The 21,145-nt window shown below is 40.9% G+C and overlaps 1 protein-coding gene across 5 annotated transcripts in view; it reads left to right on the top strand.

Moving 5' to 3' along the window:
- PTCH1 (patched 1) overlaps positions 1-21,145 on the top strand; it is a 74,885-nt gene that overhangs the window by 23,059 nt on the left and 30,681 nt on the right. For all 5 annotated transcript variants that reach the window (XR_010426811.1, XM_064642267.1, XM_064642265.1 and 2 more), the window contains 10 exons: positions 6,898-7,087; positions 9,264-9,333; positions 9,446-9,537; positions 10,976-11,174; positions 11,799-11,920; positions 13,193-13,340; positions 14,100-14,231; positions 14,525-14,680; positions 15,314-15,412; positions 16,401-16,526. Coding sequence is in view for 4 of the 5 variants with exons in the window: in XM_064642267.1 (XP_064498337.1) it covers positions 6,898-7,087; positions 9,264-9,333; positions 9,446-9,537; positions 10,976-11,174; positions 11,799-11,920; positions 13,193-13,340; positions 14,100-14,231; positions 14,525-14,680; positions 15,314-15,412; positions 16,401-16,526 (1,334 nt within the window). In the remaining variant the exon portion in view is untranslated. The remainder of the gene's footprint in view (positions 1-6,897; positions 7,088-9,263; positions 9,334-9,445; positions 9,538-10,975; positions 11,175-11,798; positions 11,921-13,192; positions 13,341-14,099; positions 14,232-14,524; positions 14,681-15,313; positions 15,413-16,400; positions 16,527-21,145) is intronic.

Genomic DNA, 21,145 nt, shown 5'->3' on the forward strand with positions numbered 1-21,145 from the left:
TGATACCTAATTCTTAGTGTGACAGAAGTGGTTGAGTTGGTCATATTGCTTCTACGTTTTATTAGGAGTCAATGGTGCTAAAGAGATGCTGAAATTGGTTAAATCTTCACATTGGGACGTGATGATATTCTAGACAGTGTCCTTTTGTTGGACATTATAACAAGGGAGAAGGATGAGTGTGGAGTGTCTGCCTTAACACTGGTGGACAGCACTGAGTGCTGGGAAGGGAGATGGTGGGGTGCAGGCTGTTTTAACCTGGGCAGGCACTGAGCCTGCTCCGTGTGTGCTATACAGATGCAGAAATGTGTGTTCAACAGAATAAATGCCATGCAAGAAAACACAGACACAGCATGCAATTTCTGACTGCCTCTGGTCCAGTGCTGGCACAGGTCATGCCTAGTTACATGATAAATATGATATTTTTTCATGGACATGTTGCACAGCCCCCTCTTTAAGATGTTGGTTGTTTACCACTGTGTTGTTCTGGCTCTTGTAAGCTCACCATTTCTCAGTGGATTTTTTTGTGTTTAGCTCAGTTTTCATTCACTTTCTCTGACATCTTTATTTTGCGTTACCTTTGTGTAATATAATCCTAATGAGTTTATGAGAGCCGTCCTTAGCATCATTACAGTATCAGATACGTCTCACAGTAGTTAATAAATTCAGAGAGCAACCATGTAAACCAGTAGCAGTTCTGACTCTACAAGCAGAAGGCATTTTGAAAGTTTAAAGAATTAGACATGCCAAGAAGTCCCATTTCTTGTTTTAACTAAACCTGGACTTCTAGAAGATGTTTTGCCCTTCTCCAAGCAAACAGTTTTGCCTGTCAGGCCTAAAGAATGATAATTCTGAGGAAGATGCTGTCTTCACTGCTCTTCTGTCAGGATGCTGACTAAAATTGTCTGTGTGGAGAAAAACTATATTCTGTTGCTGACAAAGAGCAACACAGACAAGCTCAAACATCTGAGAGAACGTGTAGACAGAACTCCCTAGAGAGCAACAGGAAGCTTTAAATCAAAAGGCCATTTTTTTTCGGTGCCCAGTAAGAGGCAGGGTAATGTTCCTATCTGCCAGAGAACTTTGACTCTTTATATAATTTTCTTTATGGGAGATTTCAATCCTGTATGAGTAGTATTTGGTTGCTATGTTTTGTTTTCGTGAGGTCTGTGTTCCTTTACTGGTAAAAATGGAGATTGTCACTGGTGTCACCAGGTACTCCTTTCTGCTCTGTGGCAGGTGTGAGCAGTTGTAATCCCCGGATCCAGTTAGGATGGGGAGGCAAAACTGTGTCTCCCTGGTTTGTCTGTGTACCATTGTCATGGACTGAAACTGGCTTCATTGTCTGGTTCTTGAGTAACACCTCTATGCATGTACCTGTGTGACAGATGCACATGGGAACAGCACAAGAAGAGACTGGGTGAGAAGTGGAGTAGAAGAGAGCCCTTGGCAGCAGCCAGGGGTGAGGGAGACAGGCTGTGTAGGATGCCAGGGAGAGAGGTATGAAGTCAAAGTCCCTTCCTGGTTCCCCTCGGGGCAGAGAGAGGGTGCTGAAGGGTGATAAGGGAAGGTGCAGAATGGAGGGAGTGTGTCTGTTCTCCCTTTAAGTCTGGCCTGCACATGTCTTTCTCTGCTGGGTTGGGGTTGGGTAGTGAAGACTGAGTCCCAGGTGAACACATTGGGATGTTATTCTGTCTTTGTTTTTATATGTCATTGAGTCCTAAAGGGTTCTTATTTCCTGTGTCTCTGGTTCCTTTGTAGTGATAACAGGTATTGCAGATTGCAGAGATTGCCTGCATTGGCTATTGCTCAGGCCATAAAATAAGCACTGTAAGGGTATTAATCTACACATCTGACTTATCAAAAAGGTCATCATCTTTTGGAGAGGTGAAATGAAAACACTGTTTGTGTGTGGTGTCTGTGACTATTAGAGATGTGATTTTATTGCTTTGAGTTGTCACTGCCAAAAGATTGGGCTGGATTGCTCTATGCTACACATTTACAGTCTTGAAAAAATTAAATAGGTGGTGTTGCTCAAACTAAGCAGAAGTGTGTCTGCCCCTCAAGTGCTCAGGTGGAAACACCTTAAGGCCTATAGTCTTTAGAAGGGACATTCTCTGGAAAATTTTACTCCATTCATGTGCCTCAAGCTTGTCCCAGAAGAACTTAGGCTCCAAAACCAGTAGGTATTTGTGGAAAACTTGGCTCTGGTTTTTCAAAGTCTGTCCTCCACATTGGTAGGCAAGCATTTTTATCCCAAGTGTTTGACTCTCAGGAATGTTCTTTTTCAGAGAGAGCTTGCTCACTGCTAAGCTATTGGTTGCACAGTTATGCACAAGGTAACTATTCAATGGTTAATAGAGGTAGTGTCCATGTCCAAGAAAAATAAAAAACCTTGAGCTGTGTGATGCAATTCCAGTAACCTGAAATGGAACATTGTAAGATACTCTGAAAAAAAAAACAAACCCAAAAACATTTCATGCCTTTAAAGCCACTGAACAATAAATAAATAAGCAGTGACTTTCATCAATTGCTCATGGCTTGATTTATCATTGATCTCTAAGTGTGACAGAGGTCGAACTTACTCCTAAGACTACTTAGTGTGGAAGGGACTGCAGTGGTGGATTCCAGACTTCTTTATAAGCGTGGTGATACAATGTCAAGTAAATTTTGAATGCTGGTTATGAGAAAGGTGTAGATAAGACTGACATTTGCAGTGGAAATGAGCACATGAGCTGAATAACCCAGTAACTGCAAAACTGTGTAGTCATTGAAAGGAAACGTGTCAAAAATGGTGCCAATGAATACAGTTTCATTCTTGTGTCCTTGGAGGGTGTATCAGAGTTACCCAGATGGACACTAGAGACAAGCAGTTTTGTTTTTCTGGGTGCTTCTCCCTTAAGATGCACTGAAGCATTTTAATGTGTGATGACTGAAACACTGGGACTGTGACCCCGGTGCTGAGTAATGGGATCTAGAGCCTTTCCTCTGTAGGTCATGGGTTCAGGTCTGCCTCGAGTTAAGGATGACTAAAACTTGTTACCACCTGGCAGCTGTTCATTGCTCTTGGGAGAGGGAGACACAGTAGTCCTTACATAGTTCTTAGCAACCCAGAGGAACAGTTACCACTGACTTCAGGCTCTTCAGAAGGGCAAAGAATTTAGTACCTTGACCGGATTCTGTTGCACTTGGTGGGGAGCTTCAGCAGATGTGTTCCATAGGATGTGAGGCTGACTTGCACATGGCAGATCTTGAGTGATCGGGCAAAGAGCTAAGAGGGAGGCCTGTGAGTATCAGAGAGGGTAAGGAGGAGGAAGACACTTTCCTCTTCCTGGAAAAAAAACAGCTTTTTAACAAGAACTGATACTCGGTAACAGAGATTCCGTCACTGAAACTGTTGAATGCTAGCCTTCAAACACATTCTTGAGAATTAGGCACTGATACGCTAAATGAGAAATACTGCCAGGACACTGGTGTTACTGCTTTGTTGTAATTTCTCCCCCCTCTCGCCTTTTTTAAAATTTGTTAGCTAAATTGTACAGATGGCATGGTATCTCATTTTTAGTAGGCAGACACCCAGAGTCTGATGGCTCTGCTGGAAGGACAGTGTACAAGCTGCTGCACTGTGTTATCACCAGCCCATGACCTGTTATTAAATCAACACTTTGGCTTATGGGAGTTTGTGCTACTGATTCAGTCATCTAGGTACTGAATCGTAAGGAATCATGTAGTAAAGGGCTCAAATGCCATCAAGTGGCTTTTGATATATCAAAAGGGAAAGTGATGTGTGAATTTTGTCGTCAGAATATTAAAATGAAATACTTCTGTCTGTCTTTGATATGGAATAAAATTGGAAGTATTTGTACTTATATGCCATATATGCAATTTCAGTCAGTAGAATTTTCAGTGTAAAGTGTTGCTGCCACCAAGTAAAAGAAAACAGAGACCATAAGGGAAAACCACAGAACACCAGCATTTTGGTCATATTTTCCATCGCAGCACTTGTCCTATAATGTGGAAATTCTGACTATAATGCTTTTTTTTTTTTCTTAAAAGTGTAAGGAATGACTTTCTGCAGAGTGTATGAGTCTTGAGTGTAGTATTGTATCTTTTCAGCACAGTGAGGCTAGAGGCTTCAGGTACATATCAATGACACTTTTTACTGAGTTCTCTCTTAGGTTTTTTGCACTAACTGTGGAAAATCTGGGAAAAAAACCCAAAGCAACAAGAGGCTTGATTTTAAAAAAAAGCATATTCAACTAATTGTGCTGATTGTGTAGGTTTAAGATGCCTGAGTGCGGCAGCATCCAGTGATCTTTGCAAATTTCCAATCGAAATAAAACATAACTGGTTAGAACTTTCACATTTTTCTTTTTTCCTTTCCTTTTGCTCTCTTTTACTTCTGATATGTCAAATGGCCACTGATGTATCCACTCGCTTCTGGTCTGTTCATATATTTTCACATAATCTCACTTTGCAGAGGAAGATTCTGTCAATCTGCATTTATATTTCTTTGTACTGGACTGCTGCCTTGTATAAAGTACCCACCTTTGCCGGTGGAGTTATCGTTGCTCTGTTTGCCTGAAGAAATGTAGATAATGGACCCTTAAAAGAAATAATTAAATGCTGTAATGCCTTAAGAACAATGTGAAGCGGATTTGCTGCTGGGTTCTGGAACATGTGCCCATTTTCTTGGGTGGTTTTGCTATTCCTGGTTTGAATGTTAAGAGTAATGTTAAAAGAATGTAAAAGGCTGCTGTTCTGATGACTTGCACGCTGCAGTTTTGATTAGCTAGATCTGCCTTGTTCAGTGAAGTTGATCTGGTTTGACAGGTCCTTGATTAGGAAGAGATCATCTCTGTTGATAGTAAACAGTTGGTCACTTCAGCAGGGATGGGAACGACGCCCTTTGTCTTGTGTGAACTGTGGTTTGTTGGTTCAACTCAAATTTAAAAGGAACATGTGGGTGGAATGGGAGAGAATATAGTACCAGGAGAATAAATTTGTGGTAGACTCCACAGTCCTCATAACATTGGGGCTTTATTGTCATGGCTGGCATTGACACAAAAGGGGGGAGAGTCATTTTGTCTTTGAAGCACTTGCAGTGTAGAGGATTGCACAAGAAAAGTCTAGTTCCAAGGCATACAGAGTAGGATAACTCTGCTCCCTTATTCCCCATATTCCTGTAAGGTGAAGCAAAATTCAAGTATCAAGGACTGCTGGTTGGTGGAGAAAGATAGCAGTGAGCATAAACATAGGGCTGATGAATGAAAGTATTTTTAGGGTATAAATCTTGATAAGAATTAACAATAGCTTTTTGTTACTGTGTGCGTACAGTCTATTATTGTATGTCCTTTCACTGTAGTAAGAGTGATGTTAAGAAATTCTAGAGGCACTCTAGGTCAGGAAGTTGTACTTGATTTTTTTTTGTTTTGTTTTGTTTTATTTTGTTTGCTGTGTGCTGGTCTCTGTTACTGGATATGAAGGACGTAATACCACATTGGACAGACTGAAAAAAAATTGTGTGTGTACTTCTTCAAAGAATTGCTGAACAAGAAATGAAGCAATGGTTCATGCCAGAATGTGTGTATGGTTTAATTGCTGAAGGTCTCATTCTGACAGCTTTATGCATGCAGGGGCCTAGCTTCTTGCCTGGTGGTCGTTTTAGCCCTGGGGGTGTTACAGGTGAGGTGAGGGCCCAAGTGACTGAAAAAGTACGTCCCTGTTTAGGCTTGGGAATCTCATCTCCCACGCTGCCAACTGGCTATGGATCAGTCTTCTGTTGTATGGCCTAGGAAGAGATAGATGTACATGGTTTATTTCTGTTCATGCTGTTGCAGAACTAAACTTTGGCAGTAATTCAGATCACCAGTGTCAAGCTTATTAGGACTGAGAAAAATGTAACAAATTCGACCAGATCTGTGGCTTGTACTTAGATTCTTATCCTCATCTGGATGTGGTCTTGATTCAGCTAATGGGCTGTATTAATTGACATCACCTCCCACATGCATTTGCTAGAGAGACTACAAGGGCGGTTATATAAAGTGTATGAACACTAGCTAGTGGTTTTTTGGAGAAGGGAAGATAATCTTCCACTCTTTATGCAGTGTTTTCTGGTGAGGCAAATTGAGTATGGCTCCCTCTAGAGCCTGTCGACTCTGTAGTCTTCCTCTACCTCTTTCTTTTGTGTTTTGTCTTCTTTTTTTCCTTCCCTTCTTCCCCCTCCCCCCCCCCCGCCCACATTTTGATATGGAACACACTGTGTGGGTTTAGAAACAGATGTTGCACATGAATCATCTTCTGCATCACAGCATGTTAAGCCAGGTACTGGACCACTGAGTAAATTAGCTGTAGGCAGACCTTTCTGCTGCACTCAAAACTGCATCTCTTTATGTGAACTTAGTATTTTTCCTTTTTTATTTAAGGCTGAAAGAAATACTTCTGCTCACTCTTTCCCTCCTCCCTTTTTTTTAACCAAAGAGAAACATTTGCCTTCTACCTTTGCCAAATTATTTAGTAGAAGAGTGAAAATTAAAGCCATTTATCTTGAAGTGTGCTATTGGAGCAGACTGTTTATACAAGTGTAAGAAATTGTAACATAGTATTTCGTCTGGTCTGCAAGGAAAAGGTTTTTTTTTTCTTTTTTTCTTTTTTAATTTTTACAGGTGGGATATTGGTTATAATGTAGAAAAAAACGAGGCTCCCACATCTATGTTTCAGTGCAGTAGCAGTCAGAGGTACTAAAAGCTGTTACTAGTTTTAGAGTTATACTGTCATCAGTTTGAGATAGAATAGTGTCTTGACTGCACACAGTCGAGTTTTTCTGACTGGAGGGTGTTCATCAAGGGAATGCAGAGTAAGGCACTGGCTAATACAAAGTGCTTCATATTTACCCATCAGTTGGTGGACGAGTGAGTCGGGAGTTAAATTACACGCGGCAGAAGATTGGAGAAGAGGCCATGTTCAACCCCCAACTCATGATCCAGACTCCACAGGAAGATGGTGCTAATGTACTGACAACAGAAGCACTCCGACAGCACCTTGACTCTGCACTCCAGGCCAGCAGAGTGCATGTCTATATGTACAACAGGTAAGGGGAGAATTAAGAGTTGTCCTGGTCATCTGTAAGAGCAAGAAGGTGGACACATGCTTTCTTCCATGTATTTTTACATGGTTAGCATTTCTCAGTCTTTCCCTTGGGGCTGTGTTTTGATTTGTATGTCACTGGTTTCTGATACTTGACACTGTGGGATGATAGCAGTGACAAATTGGCATTTAACAAGTAAAATGGGGTAAGTGGTTTTGGAAGAGATTCTGAGAGAGTACCCCATGAGCTGTGCTACAGCATGCAGCGTTTGTTTTGGTAAAGAAATGAGGTCTGTGATCTTAAACATAGGACCTTATGGATGGGATTCCTAACATTGAAAATCCTTCCATGTTAGAGTTGAATTCACTTGCTGACACCATCATGAGGTACATAATGACTGTAAACAATGGCACAGGTTACTGTCCTTCCAGTAGTTTGGATGTAAAGGAAATGCAGTGCTAGCAGTGTCGGGAGTGGAATAATAGCTGTTTAATAACATAGACAACAGAGTTGGCCTTGAAGAGTGTCCGTATGTGCATACTGAAGGTTGGGAGTTGGGTGTTGTCCAACAGAAAAATAATAATGGTATACTTTAGGTACCAGCTTTGGGCTAGGATATGTCCCTGAAAAATTGTTCCTCCAGGGTTATTACTTACACAGTGATGTGCCCAGGAGTTCTGCCTGTGAGGCACTGAGCTCCCTGTCCTTCAGCAGCTCTTTTCAGCATACTCAGCTGATGCCTCTGTGAGCTAATGCTGAGGCTTCAATTATCTTTTACCCAGCTGCTGCCTTGCCTAAGGTATTAGAAGTCATGGCAGTGGAAATTGTAATGTAGGTGAAAAAGGAAGACAGAAATCTTAATGGTTAATTTTCTTCAGCGTATGTGTGGGATAGCTGGGTATATTCTAGTCCTCTGAGCTGGAGCTGGCTTCTGACATACTTGTTACACTGAGTGATATCTTAAGTCACAAATGGTCTCATTTATACGAAGATGGATTTTTTTCTCCCATTAACATGTGTTGACTAGCCTGTACATGCAAAAGCACCTCCCTTGTTTTTAATGAGTGTTACAGAGAATAGGAGAATAACTGAATAACTGTACCAAATGTCTACTCTGTAACTACAAAAAGAAAGGCCTTTTTTGGGGGTGGGGGGTGGAGTCTTTGGGTGTTTTTTTGTGAGGTCTAGCATGTTTATTTTTAATAATACTTGCCTTACTGAATGATTTCCCGCTTGAGGGCAATATCACAGAATCACAGAACATGCTGAGTTGGAAAGACCCGCAAGGTTCACCGAGTCCAACCCTCAGCCCTGCACAGGCCCATCCCTGGAGTCACCTCCTGTGCCCCAGAGGATCAACCAAACCCTCCTGGAGCTCTGGCAGCCTTGGGGCTGTGCCCACTGCCCTGGGGAGTCTGGGCAGTGCCCAACCAGCCCCTGGGGGAAGAACCTTTGCCTGAGATCCAACCTGAGCCTGCCCTGACACAGCTCCAGCCATTCCCTGGCTGCTGTCCCTGGTCCCCCCAGAGCAGAGCTCAGTCCCTGCCCCTCCTCTGCCCCTGCCCAGGCAGTTGGAACTGCACTGAGGTCTCCCCTCAGTCTCCTCTGCTCCAGCTGAACACACCAAGTGCCCTCAGTGTCCTCACACAGCTTCAAATCAAGGCCCTTCCCCATCCTCGTTCCCTCCTTTGGACACTCTCCAATGGCTCAATCTCTTCCTTCCATTGTGTCCCCCCAAACTGTCCCAATGTTGAGGTGAGGCCACCCCAGGGCAGAGCAGAGCGGGACAATCCCCTCCCTGATGCCCCAGGACAGGAATGTCCCTCCTGGCTGCCAGGGCACTGCTGACTCAGGGACAACTGGCACCACCAGCACCCCCAGGGCCCTTTCCCGACTCTGCTCTCCAGCCTCTCATTCCCAGCCTGTCCATCCATCCAGGACTGCCCCATCCCAAGGGCAGAATCTGGCCCTTGTCTTTGTTAAACTTCCCATGGTTGGTGATTCCCAGCCCTCTGACTTGTCAGGGTCTCTCTGCAGGCCCTCCCTGCCTTCAGGGACTCAACAGTTCCTCCCAGTTTTGGGTATATGAGTTGCAATTTTAAATGTCTGTTACATTTTAAAAATAATTCCTCAGTAATTATGCATAAGAGAAGATATTTGTCCTTCGTGTTTCTTACAGACAATGGAAATTGGAACATTTGTGTTACAAATCAGGAGAACTCATCACAGAAGCAGGTTACATGGACCAGGTATGTGTACCAGGCATTCAGTTACAAGGTTTGTGCATTTTCATGGTTCAACTTGTGCTGCTTTGATTATATTCCAGTGTGACTGTGTTTTTTCCCTTTCTGATTTTGACAGATCATAGAATACCTTTATCCTTGTTTAATTATCACTCCTTTGGACTGCTTCTGGGAAGGAGCAAAGCTACAGTCAGGAACTGCCTATCTATTGTAAGCATGCTTTTTTATAGCTTTCTGGTCTGACTGTTTTTAATTGTATAACTCTCTACGACTTTTCATTTGCACTCCCATTGTTTATTCAGACTCCTATTTAACAAGAAAAAAGTATAAATGTAGTGTCTCCATGGAAAGTGCGCATGGATTTTATTTTAATTTAAGAAAGATTTTCATTGTTTCTTAGAGATGATTTGTAAGCCTCCGTTTAAATCCTCTGTTATTTTTCCTGTTCTGCTAGCATGAAAAATAAAATGTAAATTCTGTATTGAAGTTCTAAGAATTTTATGGTTTGCTTTTTTTTTTTTTTTTCCTGAAACAAACTTGTTTCTGGTGTGGGTTTGTTTTTTTTTTCAACACAAAACACAAAAACATTGATTGGCTGGAAATTTTAGACCTAAGAAAGTGTCTTGGGTTAATTCTCAAGTGTTCCTAAGGAATAAAGGACAAATCCATTGCTTATGAGATCATTAAAGAAACCATATAGTATCTTTTATGGATGGTTTCTCACAGTTTACAAGTGTGATATTATATGCCCTGAATCCTTTAAAGAGTTAATTGTTAATCTGTGCAGGCATTTTCTGTTAATTATGCAAGAGTTAGCATTTGAGTTATTGTTTCTGTGCTGGTTTGCATGTCTCTGCAAAAGCAATTTGCAATGGCCATCTCCTAATCTTTAGTGTACAGTTTTAGATGGGGAAATAAGGGGGTTTGTGTTTTCTGGTTGGGAGATTCGGAATAATGACTTAAGCCTGGTTAAGCAGATACAGTGTGGTTTGAAGCACAGAATAAGGCAGTCAAAAGCCTTTCTAATCTGTCAACATCACAAATTCAGAAGTGGGGGGTGGGAGACGTGACAGTGATAGTGGTGACAGCCATGGTTGCAGGAAAGTCTGGTTGATAGTCAAGCTGCCAGGGCATTTGAAGGAGCACAGTATTGTTATAGATAAACAAAGATCAGTTATATTGATTGATTACATTTCCAAGATGATTATTAGACTAGCAAGAAGTAATCTGATACTATGAGAAAGGCTTTCTTTTTTCAGCCCTCTCTCTTCTGTCCCTCTCCCCTCCCCCTTAATTCTTTGAAGCAGCAGTTGGCTGCTTTTTTTTTGTTGTTTAGGTGGTTGATGATTTGTTTTGCTTTGTTTGTAAATGGAAATATTTTTAACCTGTGAATATTCTGTTTTATAAGATAACTTTGTAAGAATTGAGTATTTTTGTTAAAATTACGACTGGGCTGCAAGAAAACTACATAAACGAATCTAATTAAAACATGCTTTACATTTTATGAAACAGCCTTACTAGATAACTTTTAACTTTTAGCATAAAATAAGTTAGTTATTTGTTCAAATATGAATTTTAAAAGTATGCTTATTTCAGTACTTCTTTTGTCTTTTTTCTATGTGTCTTTTTCTCCTGGTTGGTCTTGCAGAGGGAAGCCTCCTTTGCAGTGGATCAACTTTGACCCCTTAGAATTCTTGGAAGAGTTAAAGAAAATAAACTACCAAGTGGAGAGCTGGGAAGAAATGCTGAATAAAGCGGAGGTTGGTCATGGTTATATGGATCGACCCTGCCTGAATCCTGCTGATCCCGATTGCCCAATCACAGCTCCCAATAAAAATTCCACCAAAGTAAGTTTGCTTGTCCTTGTGCATGTCTTTTCAAGGGAGGGCTGGGGGGTGGGGAGGGGTGGGGGGGAAGGTCAGGCAGAATAGAAAAAAAGTACCATTTTCTTCCAAGCAATATATAGTTCTTATTCTTGAGTGATGTCATTTTTCTGTGCCCGTTAAGTGCTGTTAGCTCTCAGTGGTGGACTTTTCCTTGTTCTGTGATGCAGTGCTTAATGCTGAGTATTTAAAGTACAGTTGTCAGCTCTCCTCTGGCTGTGGAGATGTGGCATTCAGCAAACCTGGTGCCTCAGGCAGACAATGGCCATGCTGGGACACAGCTGCCCCTGCTCACCACGCAGCCAGGCCTGCCCTCCAGGGCAGCCAGTCCTGCTTATTTTCCTGACAAATTTGGGCCTCAAATCTATAATATATCCCTTTATCAGTCACACTGGGCCTTGCAGAAATTGCCATTTGCTCCACGAGTATCTGAGTGGTTTGTTCAACTTGATTTCTTGAATGCATTTCTTCTAGTAGACTGCCTAGATTGTCTTTAATATCCATTCTCGTTCACTGGGTGCTGACTTAAGGTATGAGTTTGTCTAAAATTATGAAACCAATTAATTGCTTCCTTATAACTTTTTCTAGCCTCTTGATGTAGCCCTTGTTTTGAGTGGTGGATGCTATGGACTGTCAAGGAAATACATGCATTGGCAGGAGGAGCTGATTATAGGTGGTACAATCAAGAACAGCTCTGGTAAACTTGTCAGGTAAAAAAATGTTTAAAGAAGAAGTTTTAGTTTGTTAAGAGTTTGTTTTTTGGGGCACAGTGGGAGGATCATGCAAAGTGTGCTGCCCTTCATGTGTATTACAAATCTCACTTAAAGAGGGATGTGACCCTCTAAAGAGAACAGAATTTAAAAGAGTGCTTAGGAAGTTGTTTAAATTTAAGGCAGCATCATTGCTTCCTACTTCTGACCTCAGAGTGATAGTGTATGTCTCTCAGGAAGAAGGCTTCTTACTGGCAACTTTGTTGTTTAGAATGTATTTATAAAGCATTAAATGGTTTTTACAGCACTGAACACCTTCAAGGAAAAAGGGAAAAAAAATAGTTTGAGCAGTGTGCTCACTCATTTGACTTCTCTCAGAATTCCAAGATCTCCAATGAATTCGTTTGGAATAAATATAGAGAAAAGTCTATTTTTATGTTCCTGTATTGTGAATACAGCTTTGAGTGGTGAAACAAACCCTTTTGTTTTAAACTTCTGAATGAGGACGTGACACACTGGACTTCAGTGGGGGAAGAAACCTGTGAATTTGAACTGTTCTGTAAAATGTAGGCCATACTAAGCTAAATGAAGCATAATTCTTCCAGAGAACTTTTAGTATGAATTTTGACCTTTTTAACATTCACTCTAAACACTGGTTTGTTTTTCTATAAGTAGCCAAATAGTGTGTTTTTAGTGAAAAATAAAGTAGTTCCTTAAGCTTCTAAAATGGTTGGATACAGTTGCATACTGTGGAAAGTCAGGGTGGATAGTTGTTGCCCTTGTGTTCTCCACGCAGCTTGTCAGGCATGAGGAGTTTAGTCTGACATTTCTCTCCAAGGGATGAAAAGGACTAAGGTCATCAAATGACATTTTGCCAACAGCATTTCCAAGATCTCATAGAAATAACTCTTCTGGTGGTATCCTCACAGTAATGTGTCTTATCAGTCATAATCTTTATAATTTGTAGGGTTCTGATTTGTAGGGTTCCATTCTTTGTTCCTGAAACTGAACCTGTTGCAAACAGTGGCAAAACTCACATTAATTTCAGTGAAACCAGATTTAGCCTCAATACTTGCATAGAGCAGTACAGCTGCACCAGGGACACGGTAGAATAATTATATTCTGTTCAATTTTGGTACAGGCATGTGCCCTATGAAATCAAGAACTCGTGCAAACTCCTGTAAGGGTTGCATTTGAGACTTCATGCTATGAAAATATTTTCCTGAAAATGCTCATTTTATGCCTCATTCTCCTGTATTTTATATGTCACAGTGCCCAGGCTTTGCAAACCATGTTTCAGTTAATGACTCCTAAGCAAATGTATGAGCACTTCAAGGGGTATGAATATGTTTCCCATATCAACTGGAATGAGGATAAGGCAGCAGCAATTCTGGAAGCCTGGCAGAGGATGTATGTTGAGGTAAATTTGAAGATAACCTAAATACCATACTATAAAGTTCTACTAAGATCCTCTGCCTTCTGTCACGTCTTTTTACAGTATTTCTTGAAGGAAGATGCTTAAACCAGAACCAAACCATTACTCCCCTATTATTAAGGGTTCTTTGGGGATTTTATTGTTTCTGGAGGGTTTTTTCCCATCAGAAGCTGCTTGGTTGTTCCCATATGAGAAGCCATGAAGATTTTGCTCTTTGCTGTCTGGGACATTTGTGGCTTTGTTGGGGCTGAGGAGAAACCAAAGAGCTGGCTGGAGTTTAAAAGCTTTTGCTTGGCATGGTTATTCTAAAGGTGTCTGGAAAACATTACCCAGCCCTGGGCAGCTCTTTGAGCAGCAGCCCAGGTGGGGAGGCTGTGTGACAATGCCCTGCTGACCTCTGCAATGACCAGGCAGGGAGGGCAGGGACACTGCTGGCCTGGGGTAAAGGCAGAGCTGGTGTTGCATGGTGGGGCTGTGGGAAGGAAGGGATTCAAGGGGAATGTTTCTGATGGGCTGTGAATGCAGGAGCCTTTCCTGAAGGGTGCAGATTCTGGTCTCACAGGGCACACTTGTGTAGCACCAGGGGTAGTCTCTGCCTGGGGTGTGGGCTTTCACTGGGGCATCAAGGCAAAAGGAGGTGATTTCAGATGTGTGCTGAAGAAGATGCTAATGGTTTCTTTTGACTAAGAGACTAAAAGAAAACATTTACTTCAGTCGCACCGAGTTTTATTTTTGTTTTCGTAGGTTGTTCATCAAAGTGTTGCACAAAACTCTACCCAGAAGGTGCTTTCCTTTACTACAACCACCCTGGATGACATCCTGAAGTCATTTTCTGATGTCAGTGCTATCAGAGTAGCTAGTGGCTACTTACTAATGGTAATAAAATAAATTTATTTCATTTTCTTTGGTAGTAGAGCAGGGCTTAAAAATCTGCTTTATTGTTACCAGAGAATAGTCTAGAACATTATACATATATTTAAAATAAAAACTAGTTTGTAAACTTTCCCTCAGGCGTGTCACCTGTTCCACTTGGTAACCTCTGCGTTCTGTTCTGATTAAAAATGCGTGTAAGCATCTGTATGTTGGGTGGGGAGAGAGCTGTTAGAGAAGGATCCATTCTAATATTTTGGGTTTTTCCTCCAAACTCCCCTCCCTGCTCCTCTCCTCAGCTTGCCTATGCCTGTTTGACGATGCTGCGGTGGGACTGTGCCAAGTCTCAGGGTGCTGTGGGGCTGGCAGGAGTCCTCTTGGTTGCACTCTCCGTGGCTGCAGGATTGGGCCTGTGCTCATTGATTGGAATTTCCTTTAATGCTGCCACAACTCAGGTATTTAGAAGACACAAGTCTGCTGTTGAATTACAGGCGCGCTGTTAATAAACGAACACAACTGAATCTTTGAGGGGGAAAAAAGCTGAAAAAATATTTTGACTGTACGTTTTTGCTTGTGCCTTTTTCCTATCTCGTGGCCTGTGCTGTGATGAATTAAATGATCATGCTGCCAAGTGATGTTAAAGAAAAAAAACAGTATTATGTAGTCTGTATAGTTGATAGGTTCTGGGTTGTTTGATTTTTTTTTTGTGTTCCAATACCAGTGGAGGCATCCACTTGTATGTAAGGAGCTGCAGATTTGTTTTTACATCTGAATATATCAAGATGTTCAAATTCTGAAAATATTTTGAATATAACTCAAAGTGTTATCAGGTATTTTTTGACTGAACAAAACTTGAACTACTTTTGGTGAGATTTTGTACCTGTAAATGGTACAAAAGTTTAAGTTCCTCAGCAATATTCCAGAAGAAAGGTTAATACCTGTATTGCATCTTTTTGATTTTCATTTTACCCTTGTGTTTGCGTGCAGTGTAATGTAAAAGTTGTTGTAATTAGCCACTTAATGGAGAGCTGCGTGGCAGATGATAAAAAATCTTCTTGGTTTTTGTTTTGTTTTGTTTCTCACTCAAGGTTTTGCCTTTTCTTGCTCTTGGAGTTGGTGTAGATGATGTTTTCCTTCTGGCACATGCATTTAGTGAAACAGGACAGAATAAGAGAATTCCATTCGAGGTAATGACAAAATGGGGATTTGGGGGAAGATAAAATAAAAGGCTTCATCTAGGAAAAGATAACCATATACAGAATTAATCAGTAGAGGGTTTTTTCCTCAATAGCTTTTTCTACGGTCTAGAAATTCTTATTTTTGTCAAAATAGGAAATTATAACAGTACACGTGGCCCTGGAGTGTTTTGGAATGCTCACATTCACGAATTATTTTGTATATTTTTCTCTTAGTTTCATTTTCTGATGGTTATAATTGACCATGACTTCTAAAAGGAAATCTAAGGTGTCATCACTTTTATGATCCCTTAAAAGTAAAGTCTTTTTAGTCTCAGTCCAAAGTTTCATATCCGAAGTACAACCCAATTAAAACTTATGTATATTTGCTGATTCTGTTTCGTACAAGCAATGTCTTCCATTTCTTTCCAGCTGGTTGGGCATGCAGACACTGCAGCCTCACTATACTGTAACCTCTGTGTGCTTCATAATAGCCTGTTAGTTGGGAAAGGGTCATGTATTTATCCTGATTTCTCTGTGGTTTTTTGTGTGTGGTCCCTGGGCTTCGGGTTGTTCTTTTTGTTTGTTACATACCTTTTCAAGATGTGTAGCTGTTACACCTCTGTGCTGTTAATACATGCTTATTTTGTCTGAAAAGTGAGAACACCGAGTGATTCCACTGGTAAAAATTACATCCTGCTTAATTACAGATGTATTTTGATATAATGTCAGTACCCATTTAGTTTTGTGTTCTGAAGCTAGAATCAACTCTGGTAATGTTTTCTACCCAGATGCACTTCACGTGTCGTCTGTGTTTCTCCTGAACAGTATACTTAGTGTATAGTTTATTCTCACATACTTTCAATTGCAAACTTGTATTCAGAATTTGAGTGTAATCATTTTTCACTGCTACTGTGTTACATCTGTAGGATGTGACCCCTTCATTTGCAGGATATCACCTTGTTCACTTGACTTTTAAGACCTGTGTTTTGTTTTGCAGGACAGAACAGGTGAATGTTTGAAGCGAACAGGAGCCAGTGTAGCCCTTACCTCTATCAGCAATGTTACTGCCTTCTTTATGGCTGCCTTAATCCCTATTCCTGCTTTACGAGCATTTTCACTTCAAGTAAGTTTATATCCTGTTTTGTTAGCTCTGGTGGCAGTCCAGTGATGATACATGTTAGTGATAAAGTCTGGTTTGGGTGCTGCTGCAGTTCACTGAACCAGGGCATTATTGTAGTTTACCACAGATCTGGGTCATAACAACTGCTGCCTGCCCTTGATTCTGCTGCTCTCTTTTCTCATGCATGGAGTCTCTCACAAAAGCCAAGATGTATGAAACTAAGCAGAAAAAGTCTCCAAAAGTATTTGGGTTCTAAAGTCAAGAACTGTAGTGTGGTGTGTACTGTAACATTCCTCAGTAGTAATTTAAACCTTTCATTCATGTTTGTCCAATTTGCTGCTCTTAAAAGCTACAACCACAGTGCAATGACAGCAGCAAATATGCATGTGCCATATTAATTATTACTGCAGCAGTTTTTACTGCCTTCCTCCCAGTGTAATTTTAGCAAACTTGGAGAAAACTACAAGAATTTTATGTTCCAGCTGCATAGAGAGAAAACATGAATTTTATGTGCTGAATCCTGTATCACTTGCTCTTCCTTTCTCTGTCTTCTTGTATTTGTTTGTGATTATATACCTTCAGGAATGTCAAATATTAAGGATGTTGGAGAAAGATCTTTTCTAAAAGTGAGGATTCTTTGAAGGAAGCTTTGGGAGTTTCTCCCTGACACAAGCAGTTTATAGCACTGTAGAGCAGGCAAACTGTACTTTTCCAACAGTTATTTTTCTTCTGCTGTAGCTTGGTTCTCCAGTCGTTTCTCATTCTCATTGAGCCCATGGCTACTGAGAGGAAGCAAGGCTTCCATTTTTCTTAATACATGTGGCAGTTATTGCTGTTTTCAGAGATTTAAGTATGCCTGTGTTAAGCTGTAAAATGGTAAATTGTTTGTGATTGCAGTTATGTTACAAATAAGCAGTAATAATTTGCATTTCCTTCTCATTAGGCAACTGGGGAGTGAATAATAAAGTAAAGACCTCGTTGGTTTTCTGCATCATTTAGAGGATATCTGTGGCAACTAAAACTAGATATTTAGTCTCGAATGGTTAGCAGTGTTTAGCTCTGCTGATTTGCCAAAACCTAGATGTCTCTTCATACAGATCATATGATAATGAATTGTTTTACTTTATAGAATCACAGAATAGTTTGAGTTGGAACAGACTTTTTAAAGGTCATCTAGTCCAACCCTCACCTCCCCCAGCCCCATGGGCTGGGACATCTTCAACTAAACTTCTCTGGGCAACCTCTTCCAGTGTTTTACTGCCCTAATGTAAAAAAACCCTTCTTCCCAATATCTAATCTAAACCTACCATTGGAGGTCATCAAACTTGTAGTGCCTGTGCTTTACAGAAGTTACCTCAGCCTAATGCATCTCATAAGAGATATTCAGCAGAGATGGGCCATTTTATTGTAATCACACTGCTGAGCTGTCACCAAAATGAATTCTTACCTGATTAGATTTTGCTTGGGTTTTTTCTGTTCTCACTCTTCATATCAGAACATGACAGGTTGCCTTTGGAACATACATGGAGATAACAGCTGTAGTTGTTGCTATTATCAGTATAAGTTAAATACACCTTTCCTGGAGTCATTGCTTTTTGCCTACTGCTGTGCTGTAGACTGAGTGACTGAAAGTTTAAAAATAAAGTATGCATAGCAAAATGATAAAAAAAAAGTTTCCAGTGAGATTTTAACATATTACTGTATGAATGTGTTGATATTATTCAGGATAAAAACATCATGATCAAAGTCTTTTGAAGGCAGTGATTAATATGGAATTTATGTGTAGGAACCCAAATGGGTGTCCAGAAATTAATGTTTGAATTGCTCAGTCTTTTCTCACTTGGTAATTTGTGTTTGCTTTCACATAGTGACCCCTTATATGTATAGAGGAATGAAAAGAAGAACAGTGGGGGAGACTTGTAATGATTTTTTTATTGATGCCAGAGTAACGTGTACGACTGACACACACATAAGTTAACAACCACTAAAATGAAATCCTTTGTTCTTAGAAAGGAACATCTATTACTTGCTTTGCCCAGCTTCACCAGGTAAAATCAAAATCAGGTGATACTTTAATCACAGTACTCAGAACTGGAGAACCATGGCAGCTTTGGTGGGTGGTCTGTACTCATATACGGATTTCTTTATTTACAGTCTCCTTCCTCCCTCTCCCTCAGTCTTGTTTAAACAAGAAGTCCTTGCCATCTTTGATAGTTCCCTAGCAAAACTTAAAAAACAATGAAGTACTGCATATACTTTTCACAGATTCTGCCATCTTATCATCTAGATAGTGAATTTTTAAGACGTGGGCTTACAAAAAAGGGTTGCTCTTGACATTGTTTTGCTTTTCATTCACTTTTCTTAAGACATTGCAGGTAATTGTCAAAGTTTCTATAACTCTGGAGGCCCAGTATTGGTAAAATAACCTGTCTGCTGAGGGAGAATAAATGGTTTCCTGCATCTGCAAGCCCAACTTCTAGTTTGAAACTCACGTTTTGCATATCAGTGCTTTCTCCTGTCTCAATTCTGTCCTCTTCTGCCAGCTAAAGTAGTTCATTGATACCTCTGAGTTGTTCATTTACTTTATGGAACTCAAACACTGCAAGTCTGATGTTGTCTTAAGAGTTTGCTAGGGTTAGCTCTTTCCAAGATCTAAAAAATGGAATTCAGTCCTTTTAAAAGTGAGATTATTTTAAAGTTAACTACATTACGCAGGTAAGGACTGTTTCAGCTCTTTCACTGTTTTAATTTCTCCTTTTTTTTTTTCATTTGTTGATTTTATTAGCTCCTTATTCAAGCAGTTTTAGGGCTTTGAGATTGCTGAATATGACCCAAATACTCGATAACAAGAATCACCTATAAGAGTACTCAGGACGTTGAAGGACTGGATCTGAGTTTTCAGATGTGTTTCATTTCTTAAAATTGTGGGGAAGGAAGAGATTATCAGAGAAATCCACTGAAAGTTTTGAAGTTTGCAGTAGGGATGCCTTAAACATAGCCCTTTGTTTTAGTATAAATGAAGGAAGGCAAGGCAGAGTGTAACTGGACTGGGCTGTATTCTTTTCTAAGACAGACTAGTCAGAAACTGTCATACAGATAAGGTACAAAAATTCATCCACCTCTTCTTGGTTACACCAGAAGCTTCCTCCCCTAGCAGCAGCAGAGTGGTGTGGATCCACTAATGAGCAGGGTGGAACTTCTCCCAGTAAGTCTTAGCAGTAACTTTTTCCCTCACCATAAGAGTGACAGGTTTTTTTCCTAAATGTAAAAGTGCATTACCAGGTGGTGGTAGTGGGTTTATGGAGAGAAAGAATGTGTGTTTTTAAGCTCGTTCGATTATCTTACTCTGGTTTGTCCCCTGCCTTTTACCCACATCATTTACCTTTCCTGCCCCTGACATGAGAATTTAACAAGCAAAATTAAAGCCTAAGGGAAGAGAGGGCAGGAAGGGGCGAGGATCCGGGTCTGTACCCTGTCAGGAAGGAGTTGCAGATAGAGAGCAGTAGGGTGGAAGTTCCCCTGACAGCCCTCCTCCTCTGTTCATCACCTCTGGCTATGCAGCACACCCGCTCTCCTTGGGTGGGCTGCCAGGAATGGCATATAGCAGCGCATACCTTCAGCAGGGCCCCAGCACATACCTACCAGCCTGGCTCCCTGCTCCCTCTCTGCCTCCAGCACAGACTGCCATTCTTCAGTCTCTGTTAGCAGTTGCAGCAGCAATAATATTTTTAGGCTGTGCATTATGAAAAGATGCGAAAACCGTAGCGTGTTTCTCAGGAAGTGACCAACATATTTTTTTCTGATTAATGGGATTTTTTTTACTGCTCTCTGATCTAATTTCACTGAATGCCTTCATTTTACACCCTTGAGTAGGCTCCATTTTATCCCTTCTAGGACTGTTTTACCTTTGCTGGTTTCTCAAGTAAAAGGTTTGGGGCCCTTTCCTCTCTCGTTTAACCACTGATCTCTGAAGAGGTGAGAGAAGATGCCCTCTCCCCAGAAATCCTAAAGGTGCTTTCAGCCTGCGTGCTGCCTGTGCTCTGGAAGCTCTGCTGCCACCGTTTGTTGTTGCTTTTCCAGGCTGTGGCTGTTGCCATGATTGCATTTCCCGGGCACTGCCCCCCACCAGTGTCTGAGCAGTGGCAGATGCACCAGGTTGGGGACTGAGTCACTCCTCAGCAATGCTTCCTTCCCTCTCCTTATCAAGTCACAGGGTGTTCTTTGATGGGACAAGAGATTAGAATTCATAAAAGAACAAAGTTTTCTGTATTTAATTGTGAAAACTGAAGACTGTTACATCCCTGTAATGCAGCAGAGGTGGGCAAGAGAAAGAGAGTGTGCAGCACACAGGCAGTGTGGTGTTTAGCTCTGGGAATCCAAGTGCAAATCAGAACAGAGATTGGTTTGAAATATTATCCTTGCAGGGCAGTTAGGACATCAGCACTGGGATGGCACGATGGAAAATCTAGTTGTTCTAAAAAGAGATTCCATGTAAGTAGGCAGATTTACTGTGTTATTGGGTTAGTTTTGATGCTTCTTAAAAAAATCAAATGTCAGTATAACTAACTTTAATGGCATCTCAGCCACACACACTTAAGTATTAGTTTTCAGATTCAGTAACA

This window comes from Pseudopipra pipra, chromosome Z (genome assembly GCF_036250125.1).
Source record: "Pseudopipra pipra isolate bDixPip1 chromosome Z, bDixPip1.hap1, whole genome shotgun sequence".
NCBI lineage: Eukaryota > Metazoa > Chordata > Aves > Passeriformes > Pipridae > Pseudopipra > Pseudopipra pipra.